Source organism: Oenanthe melanoleuca, chromosome 7 (assembly GCF_029582105.1).
Source record: "Oenanthe melanoleuca isolate GR-GAL-2019-014 chromosome 7, OMel1.0, whole genome shotgun sequence".
Lineage (NCBI taxonomy): Eukaryota > Metazoa > Chordata > Aves > Passeriformes > Muscicapidae > Oenanthe > Oenanthe melanoleuca.
Window position 1 is genome coordinate 36583429 of NC_079341.1, and position 10483 is coordinate 36593911.

A 10483-nucleotide genomic window follows, 5' to 3' on the forward strand; every position below is an offset into this window, starting at 1 on the left:
TGTACAGGTGTGGGTGCTGTGCAGGTGTGGGTGCTGTGCAGGTGTGGGTGATGTGCAGGTGTGAGGTGTGAGCAGGTGTGGGTGCTGTACAGGTGTGGGTGCTGTGCAGGTGTGGGTGATGTGCAGGTGTGAGGTGTGAGCAGGTGTGGGTGATGTGCAGGTGTGGGTGCTGTGCAGGTGTGGGTGCTGTGCAGGTGTGAGGTACTGTGCAGATGTGGGGTGTGAGCCGGTATGGGGTGCTGTGCCTGCTCAGGGGGGTCCTTCCCACTCCAGATCCTCTGGGATGACACAGCTTGGCGGGGCACGGGGTGCCAGCAGCTGGCAGAGGCTGCAGCTGCCCAGATGGAGCAGTGCTGGTTCTCACTCTGTGCAGCAGCTGCCGGGAGCCAAAGCTGCCGTTCCCAGTGCCCCGGGGCTCTGTGCCACGCTCCAGGATCTGTGCCACGCTCCAGGCTCCAGCCTCTTCCCACCGGGACTCTGCAGCCGGTGTTAGTGGAAGCACTCTCTTTATTCAAGACCTTTGGAAGACACTGACTCCGGCAGCAGGAAATAAATAGCTATCAATTTGGCATTCAATTAAAAACCGTTATTAACAGTGAAGTTCGCTGAGGAAGTTCTGCACAGGTTCTGCACGTTTTGGAGCCGCTCGTTTTTCGGGTTGATGAAGAGGTCCGCAGCGTGCTCTGATTAAAGCCGGCAGCAATCACCGCCCAGAGCCGAGTGTGTCTCATCAGAGCTGCAGTCTGGGCGTGCTGTGCCCCGCTGGGAGCAGGGTGACCCCGCTGACATCAGACCCGGCTTTCCTCCTCCTCCACCGCCCGGTGGAAGCCCGGGATGAGCCTCAGGAGGTGTTTCCGAACGCTGCCTCGGCGGCTCTTGCGCGGGAGGGTCCCGAAGCTGCTGGAGAAGGCGCTGGAGCCGCTGCCCGCCCAGAGCGGGGACAGGGAGCCGCTGCTGGCCAGGCTGATGCTGCGGTTCCTGCGCAGGGAGCTGCGGGCGGCTCCGTCCCCGTCCCGGGGGAACACGCAGTCATCGTCCAGGCTGGACTGGCGGCTCAGGCTGTCCGCCCAGTCCTCCGGGGCGCTGCCCTGGTAGAAGCTGTCCTCGCTGCCCAGGGTCATGGAGCTGAGGCGGCTGCGGGAGCTGCTCTCGCTGGAGAAGCGGGGCTTGGCCGGCAGGAGGGGTCCCGGGGGGCTGCAGCCCCCGCAGCCGGGCTCTGCCGGCTCCAGCGTGGCCAGCAGAGCGTTGTCATTCACCTCCCCTGGAGCGGAGGAGAGCAGCAGCGTCAGCCAGCGCAGGGCAGCCCCATGCCCAGCCCCGGCACAGGCAGCGCTTCCCACCCGGCACTGCTCCTGCTCCTGAGCTGCCCCGGCACCCTGATCCATAAAAACCCAGCCCAGCCTCTTCCCCTTTTGCTAGGACCGAAATAAGAACGGAAAACATTTAGCACCCGCAGCAGCCCCGGCCCAGGAGCGATGCACAGAGCGCTCGGTGCGCGCTGCTCCGGCAGAACCGAGCGCATCACCCCGGGACAAAAGAGCCCCCAGACCCGGGCCCGAGGGACGGGAAGGGAGGCAGAGAGAGGGGAGATGGCAGGGAGCGGGGAGATGGCACAGAGAGGGGAGATGGCAGAGAGAGGGGAGATGGCAGAGAGAGGGGAGATGGCTGGCACAGAGGGGGGAGATGGCACACAGCGGGGAGATGGCACACAGCGGGGAGATGGCAGAGAGAGGGGAGATGGTAGAGACAGAGCATGGAGCGGGGAGATGGCACAGAGCGGGGAGATGGCAGAGAGAGGGGAGATGGCAGAGAGAGGGGAGATGGCACAGAGCAGGGAGGTGGCACAGAGCAGGGAGGTGGTAGAGACAGAGCACGGAGCGGGGAGGTGGCACAGAGCGGGGAGGTGGCACAGAGCGGGGAGGTGGCACAGAGCGGGGAGGTGGCACAGAGCGGGGAGGTGGCAGAGCAGGGACATGGCAGGAGCGCTGTTCCCACGTACCGTGCAGCAGCAGCCGCTCCCGGGCCAGCAGCGCCCGCAGCTCCCCCCAACGCTGGTGCAGCTCCTGCTGTGGGACGGGGACAGGGACGGGGACAGGAACGGAGACAGGAACAGGACAGCTCTGTCACCCCGGGAGCACAGAGCTCTCGCGCAGAACACAGCCTGTGGAAGCACAGGTCACCCGCGGGAACACCCGCCTGTGCCTCTTTGACTCAATTTTCCCAGAGTTTAGGAAATTTCTCCTAAACACGCGTCTGCTCACGCCTGAGGATGCTCCGGCCAAGCCAGGTTTGGGGAGGATCCCGAACCTCCCCCCAGCTGGGGCATTCCCAGTGCCCCTCTGCAGCCCTGCCCGGCTGTGGGGCACCCCCCAGGACAGGACCAGGACAGGATCAGGCACCCCCCAGGACAGGACCAGGACAGGATCAGGCACCCCCCAGGACAGGACCAGGACCAGGCACCCCCCAGGACAGGACCAGGCACCCCCCAGGACCAGGCAGCCTCTCCTCCTCCCCAGCCTCAGAGCGTGGTGAGGGATGGCACAGCCCCACCCTGCCTGTGCTGGAATCCTGACACATCCCCAGTGCTGCAGTCAAGGACACACCCACACACAGCAAGGCTCCTTTCAGACCCTTTCAAACCCCTGCAGACTGATTAAAGTACAGCCAGGTGAGGCTGCACTGGGGACTGCCAGGAGGCACCTGCCTGCCAGTCCAAGGAGCTCAGTGCAGCTGGACATTCCTACACCCAAACTGACCAGCCTGAGCTCACCTGGGCACTCCTGGGACTGTGACCACGCTTTTTCTCTATTCCTGGTTTCCAAAAAATAACATCAGCGGGCCAGGGCTGGGGTGCTGGCAGCAGGGAGCCCACAGGTGTCACCCCCATTTGGCAGTGGAACAGGTAATTAGCCATACTACCTTGAGAGCCTGCAGTCTGGTCTCCAGCTCCATTTTCCTCAGGAACAGGGCCCCATTGACAGTCTCCAGCCTGTGGGAACGGGTGATGCTGGCCCTGAGGCTCCCCAAACCTGCCCTTGGATTTGTGCCCCTCAGGCAGCCCAGGGCTGTGGGCAGCATGGTTCAGTGGCACAGGACTTTAGGCCAATCCCCATCTGAAGGAGGCACCCACCTCAAATAGTTCCCTGAAGACTTTATCAGGTCCACAATCTGCTTGTGGCCGAAGCCCTGGACGCTGAGGCCGTTGATGCAGGAGAGGATGTGCCCTGCACAGACACAGAGTGAGCCAGCAGCCCCACTCCTCCCTGCCCCAGAGCAGCACGGGGCAGCAGCTGCCCAGCCAGGAGAGCCCCAGGAGTTACCAGCCTGCAGCCCAGACAGATGGGCAGGGCTCTCCTCCTGCACCCTGCAGACACAGGTGCACACCTCCAGGGAGAAATCCTTCTGGTGAGGAAACCTGATCGTCTGCAACACCAAAGGGACACAGTCACCAACCCTGCAGCCAGGAAAGCCAGGTAAAATCCACAGCTTTGCAGTGAGCAGAGTGCACTGCACACAAGGGATCAAAGTGCTACAACCCAACAATTAAAAATGCATTTGTACAGCAAAAACAACAGACACCTGGCAGGGGCCTGTACATTGGGTTTGGGGAAAAAGAACAAATAAACAAACCCAGTTTTAAAGCAAGTTGGTTATTCAGTATTAAGAACTGTGTAACTTCAACCAAGAACATGTCAGCCTGGGTGGGAATGGCTTTGTGGGAGGATGTTCCCAGGGGAACAGGATGGGGCTGGGGCTTTCCAGGGGATTGGAAACATTCCCCTGTTCTTGGGGAATGCTGTGTGCAGTCAGCTGCTGCTCCGTTTGCACAGGAACTGAAAAGGGACAAGATTTAAACTTTTGCTCTGCAACTCGTCACCCACACACATCTCCACACCCCTCCAAGTGCTTTTCTTTCTCGAACTACACATTTAACTAAGCATCAAGTGACTCCAGTTACTCTAAGCCCCTCGTGTGGTTATGGGTGCTGACAGGAGTTTAGAGAAATGCAAATGTGGTGTCGCAGCCTGTCCGGGTCTGTGACAGCAGGAAACGTCTCTGGTGACAGGCACTCACCACATCTGCTTCCTGGAAACTGCATCTGCCTCCTCTGACCCACAGGCAGCTCACACTGCAGCCCAAATTCCCCAAATTCCAGCTGGAGCCAAGGGATGGAGGCTGGGGAAGTTCAGGGCTGCTCTGGCCAATCCCCCCAGTGATTCCAGCCTTTGGACTCTCTGCTTGAACCAGGAGTGGCCAGGGAAGCACGAGCTCCCTGCAGAGCTAAACCCACAGTTTCACATCAGCTTGTTCTGCTTTGCCCAAATTTATCTCCTGGTGTGAAGCTGCAGCTCCTGAGCACCCTGGCACTGCTGACAGGTGCTGCCTTCCTGCAGCCCGGGCTTTCTGTGGAGTGCTGAATGTGTGTTCAGGAAGAAAACGTGCCAAGAACAATTATTTTTAATCAGAATGCCACACATAATGAAAATCTGCCCTGACAATTTACACAAAAGCCCAATAATTGACTCAATTATCCTCCCTTCTGAAAGCTCTGCTCTGTTCAGCTGAGTGCTGACCTGCTCATTAGTCACAGACCCAAACTGGCAAAGTTAAGCTCTTCCTAATACACTAATTTCACAGAAAATACTTTTCCCCTTTGTGTGCAGAGAGAAGAAAGCACTTTGAGAGTGCCCTGCTGCTGGCAGGCAGATCCCTCTGCTCCCAAAGCACATCCCTTTATTCCTGGCACCATTTTCTAACTCCAGCCAGGATTTAGCAGGCCTGCTGGATAGGAGCTGCCTTTCTCACAAAAACACACAAACATGAAATCTCCCCCTAGCAGACTCCTGGTAACATCCTGGGTCTCCTACTTGATGACTTCTACACCAAACAGAATCCCTTCCTCTATGATTTAGCTCCTCCCAAAAGTCACACTTAGCAGGTATTTATGGGAAAATGTCTCATTGTTGTGCATCTTCTTCAGAAGTACAAATATCCCTGTGCATATTAAAGGTACTAGCTAAAAGGCAGTATAAGGTAATTTTTAAGAGTTTTGGATGCCTCTCATTTGAAAATATTCTCATATACAACATTCAGTTATGGAGGTAAGAAGGCACTGTCCTTGCCTCTCACCTGGATTTGGGTGGGGTTTCTCCTACATTCAACACTCTGACCTGTGAGAAGGCCAGAAATCCTCATCTGAGACCTTCACAATGAAAACCCTCAGAGAAACATCCCTGTCCTGTGTGAGTGCTGTAACTCTGCTCATTTCTGACAGGCCCTTCCTCTGCTGGGGCTGCCTTTGGGGTGTGACACCTCAGACTGTGCCCCTGTGCTGTGTTTAATGAGCCAGCTTGTCACTGAAGCCTCACCTGGATTTCAAACCCGAATGTCTCCTTGTCTTCCTTCAGAATGGCCACGAGGTGCCTGCAGGGGAGCACACAGGGGATGGGGGCTGGGGGTCCTGGGGCATTCCCACCCTAAACTGGGCTGGGTCCCCCATTGTCCCCCTGTGCCCCTGGGTGTCACCCTGCCATCCCCCCCTGTGCTCTGGGGTGTCACCTTGCCATGGGGTGTCACCCTGCCATCCCCCCCTGTGCCCCTGGGTGTCACCACACCCTGGGTGTCACCCTGCCATCCCCCCCTGTGCCCCTGTGGTGTCACCTTGCCATGGGGTGTCACCCTGCCATCCCCCCCTGTGCTCTGGGGTGTCACCTTGCCATGGGGTGTCACCCTGCCATCCCCCCCTGTGCCCCTGGGTGTCACCACACCCTGGGTGTCACCCTGCCATCCCCCCCTGTGCCCCTGTGGTGTCACCACACCCTGGGTGTCACCCTGCCATCCCCCCCTGTGCTCTGGGGTGTCACCCTGCCATCCCCCCCTGTGCCCCTGGGATGTCACCACACCCTGGGTGTCACCCTGCCATCCCCCCCTGTGCCCCTGGGGTGTCACCTTGCCATGGGGTGTCACCCTGTCATCCCCCCCTGTGCCCCTGGGTGTCACCCTGCCATCCCTCCTGTGCTCTGGGGTGTCACCTTGCCATGGGGTGTCACCCTGCCGTCCCTCCCTGTGCCCCTGGGGTGTCACCACACCCTCGGTGTCACCCTGCCATCCCCCCCTGTGCCCCTGGGCTGTCACCACCCCCTGGGTGTCACCCTGCCGTCCCTCCCTGTGCCCCTGGGATGTCACCACCCCCTCGGTGTCACCCTGCCGTCCCTCCCACGGTGGCCCTGCCTCTTCTCTTGCTCAAGCCAAAGGTCACAAGTGCACCTGCATGTCCCAGGTGCTGTTACCCCTCTCTGCCCCACACCCCAATCCCACTTAGGCTGGCACAGTTCCCAGGATGCACTTTTTGTGCAGAATAAGGCAGGAACTGTGACTTTAGAATCACAGAATCATGGAATCACAGAATCACAGAATCATAAAATCATAGAATCATGGAATCCTGGAATCCTAGACTCATAGAATCATAGAATCACAGAATCACAGAATCATAGAATCATAGAATCCTAGAACTATATATCATAGAATCACAGAATCATAAAATCCTAGAACCATATATCATAGAATCACAGAATCATAAAATCCTAGAACCATATATCATAGAATCCCAGAATCATGGGATCATGGGATCATACCTTTGGGGCTTGGAGGAGTCACCTGAGGAGCTGGATCTGGCCAAAGCGAGCTGTGAGCACAAACAGGAGAGGAAAGGCTTTTTTCTGTAGGTTTGTGGTTCTTCTAAACCAGCAGTTTAGAGAAGAAGTGAAAACAGCTGTGGCATCCCAGCAGCACCTTGCACCAACACAGCTGTGCCTTGGGCAGAAGAGAGCTTGAACTTTCTGACCAGGAGAAGCATCTGCAGCTCCAATCCCCCTGTCAGACACTGGTGGCCAGCTCAGAGCACAAATCACATCTCTGGTGTGCCAGGGGCTCCTCTCACTTTTGTTCCTTTCCCCTAAAACTGTCTGGGTATTTATAATGGAACACGTGCCAGGAGAGGCCCAAAGCAGCCCCAGAGCAGGGGTGCAGGCACTGAGCCCTGCAGGCTCTCCCCAGCATCTGCAGGGCCCTGCCCAGCCTGGGACTCCTGTGCCTGCAGGGGTCTCTGGGAGGGGCCAGGTCAGTGTAAAACGTGGATTCCTCCCACAAACGTGAGCCACGAATGAGGAATTCCCTCATCAGCGGGATGTTTGTAGTCAATACAGCCGCTGTCTGAGCAGGATGGAATGGTGCCACAGCGTGACCTCCTGCAGAAACAGCGACTTCATGGACCTGTGGGCTTGTGGAGGGACACGGGGAGGAGAGAGGCCATGGATGATCCATCTGGGGGAGATGACATGGCTGATACCTGGGAGAGGGACCCCAGTGCGACCTTGGCCCTGAGGGAGCTCAGCTTTACCAGCCACTGCCACATCACAGCTGCCACAGCCCTGCCCTGCCAGCGGCCACCGCCGCACCGGGGCAGCTCCACACAGCCAGGGCTCGTCCCAGCCCGGGGCCGGAGCCACCAGGAGCACCCGCGGGTGAGAGTTACACACAGCCCGGGGCCGGAGCCACCAGGAGCACCCGCGGGTGAGAGTTGGGCTGGAGCCACCAGGAGCACCCTCAGGTGAGAGTGAGTTCCACCCTGTAGCACCCTCAGGTGAGGATTTCACCCAGCCCAGGGGCTGGAGCCACCAGGAGCACCCGCAGGTGAGAGTTCCACCCTGCAGCACCCTCAGGTGAGGGTTCCACCCCAGCCCAGGGGCCGGAGCCGCCCCGAGCAGCTCCCACCGCCGCCTCTGGCTCTCCCTTATCCCCTGGCACACGAACCAAGGAAAGGTTCAGGACCTTCTGCAGCCGGACAAAGCAAAGCCTCAAGTGCACAGAGGTTGCAGGCGATTTCCCGGCTGTACTTTCAGATTATCACGTCTCACAGCCGCTTTCTGCCCAGGCTTCATGTCAGGCAGATAGTGCGGAGCTGGAACTGCTCGGCCGTGGATTTACGGGCACAGCAGCTCAGCTCTGCGGGAAACCCGCCGTGCTGCCCTGGGGGAAAGCCCAGCCACAGACACAGCCCAGCGGCCCCAGAGCTGCACACAAACACTGCCGAAGCCCCAGCGGCCCCAGAGCTGCACACAAACACTGCCGAAGCCAGGGAAAAGGCGAGTGGGGGGCGCTTTGTGCCAGCCCAGCAGGCGGAGGGCAGCCGGGCCTCCCGCCCGAGGTAAAGGCACATTTGGAGGAGCACCCAGACAGCGCAAACCCTCCCTGGCTGCCAGCACGGCTGGGAGTGGAGAGGAGCTGCACTTACCCTCCACAGCCCGAGCATCACCCGCACTGCCGGCCCTGCCAAAATTTCCTCTGCCAGCCCCAAAACCGGCGCGGCTGAGGTTGGTCACCCTTCCTTCACCCCGGGTCACCCTTTCCATCCCCCCGAATCACCCTTCCTTCACCCCGGGTCACTCCTTCCTTCACTCCTTCCATCCAGGAGCGGCGACACCAGCCCAGCCCAGCGCAGCCCAGCCCGTACCTGTCTGCGGCCGCGGGGCAGCGTGCCCACAGTGCTGGCCAGGTTCTGTATCCTCCTGCCGTCCATGGGCACCGCGCTGCCCGAATTCTGCATTCCCCTGCCGTCCGTGCCCACCGTGCTGCCCGAATTCTGCATTCCCCTGCCGTCCGTGCCCACCGTGCTGCCCGAATTCTGCATCCCGCTGCCGTCGGCGGGCAGTGCCCGCTCGCCCGCGGGGCTGCGGCTCGGGCTGGGCTGCAGGAGCCGCCGCAGGGCCATGGCCAGCCCGGCCGTGGCCGGGGCTCAGGGCGAGCGCGGTGCCATCCCCGCCAGCAGGGGAGAGCGGAAGGGGCTCCACGTGATGTGTGGTTTAGGTGCGAGTTACACAAACCCCTCCTCGCAGCGCCCCAGGCTCTCGGTGTGCCCCGCGCTCACACGGCGGTTAAGAATCAGGCTTGGCACTTAGAGAAATCTGCTTAATTTTTCCATTCCTGCGCACGGCTCTCAGCAGCAGCTGCTGCTCTGCCAGGATTTGTCCTTCCAGCCCTGCCTGCCTGGGGCGCTCACCTGAGCTCAGCCTGCCGCACTCTGACTTGCTCGGCATCCCCGGCATCCCTCAGCTCACCTTTCGGCAAAGACGGGAACGACTCTGCCTTGGCCGCTGGTGTCGGTGCAGGGCCTGCAGCTGCAGGCAGGGAAATGAGCTGCAGGCCACGGCAGGAGATGGAAATGCGGCAGAGCCAGGGCAGGACAGTGCCCTCGGCACAGCACTGACATCTCCGAGGGGACCAGGGGGTTCCCTGGCACGGCGGAATCCGGGCAGAGTGCCCAGGACAGGGCTCGAGGGGCTGCCCTGGCCAGATGTCACCCTGCGCCTTTCCTGCCTGCCCAGAGCTCGGGGAAGGTTCATGACTCTCAGCTTCTGGCTGGGTCTGTTTTTCACTCGTTATTGCCTGGCCTGCTGTTATTGCAGCGTGGCGTGGAGCAGGCTGCAGGTTCCCTGCTGCTGGACGTGCTGGAGAAGCGCAGGGAGCAGTCCCTGCCACCGCCGGGGATCCATCCCCGCTTTGGCCGGGGTGCCTCAAGCTCAGTCCGTCCCCATCCCTCAGAGGCCCGGCTCCTCCGAGACAGAGGCAGCCTGTCAGGAGACAGGAGGAGGCTGGGGCTGATCTGTGGCGAGTGCCCGCGGTCCCGCTGCCTCTCCTGGGGACGGACAGCGGCCGGGAAGCGCTGCGCTCCACAGCAGCACCGTGTTTACATCTGTCCTTCTCCTCCGAGCTCCTGGGGGGGGCCCCTCCGGGTTCAGGGGGAAACAGGTGTTTAAAAAGCACAGCAGGCAAGGGGAAAGCTCTCTCACTTTTCCTGAGAAAACTCTGGTGTCGTTTGCTCACTTGCAGGCGCACAGAGCGCGGGGTGACTCAGAGCCGCTTCCCCTTTTCCTGCCCGCGGTCACCCTGCGATGTGATGAAAACAAAGCGCCCCCGGGTTCCTGCGGCAGCCGTCTGACGTTCCTGAAACCCAGTGACTCATCTGCGAGCGAGCTGGGCGCACAAACGGGCGGCACCGCTCACCAGAGCGCAGAGCAGCGCCTTGGGGCAGCGCCTTGGGGCAGCGCCTTGGGGCAGCGCCCACCCTGCACTGCCCGGCCCGGACCCTGCACACCCCACAGCCCAGCAGGCACCCCACACACACCCCACACACACCCCACAGCCCAGCAGGCACCCCACACTCCTGACACGCACCCCACACACACCCCATGCCCCGACACAGGAAAAAAAAACATAAAATCCCACAGTGTCCTTCAAAAGTCACTGGAGTTCCTTGGGTCACACACGGCAGATTTCATTCTGACACCCCTCAAGTTAAAATAAAGCCTGGTTTATATTCCCAGATTATGTCAGGGGAGTATTCAAGCGTGCACACTCTGGAACTGAGGTGCTCAGGGCGTGCTAGTCCCACTCAGATCTACAGCACTGAAAATCCCAAAAGCTG

General features: G+C 60.0%; 1 protein-coding gene across 4 annotated transcripts; it reads right to left on the reverse strand.

Moving 5' to 3' along the window:
- Nucleotides 1-489: 489 nt before the first annotated feature.
- CYTIP (cytohesin 1 interacting protein) lies at nt 490-10020 on the reverse strand. Of its 4 annotated transcripts, none has more exons than XM_056496756.1 (8): nt 8513-10020; nt 6636-6685; nt 5370-5424; nt 3321-3423; nt 3131-3224; nt 2920-2989; nt 2000-2063; nt 490-1261 (listed from the first exon to the last, which is right to left on the reverse strand). In XM_056496756.1, exons 1-8 carry the CDS (start codon nt 8768-8770, stop codon nt 789-791), a joined length of 1167 nt encoding a protein of 388 aa, XP_056352731.1. In that variant the 5' UTR covers nt 8771-10020; the 3' UTR covers nt 490-788. The 4 variants fall into 4 exon arrangements, with proteins under 4 accessions (XP_056352731.1, XP_056352729.1, XP_056352733.1 ...); XM_056496754.1 differs by having other exon boundaries at nt 2000-2066; nt 8513-10018; XM_056496758.1 differs by lacking the exon at nt 8513-10020 and adding an exon at nt 7349-7550.
- Between the last annotated feature and the right edge of the window lie 463 nt (nt 10021-10483).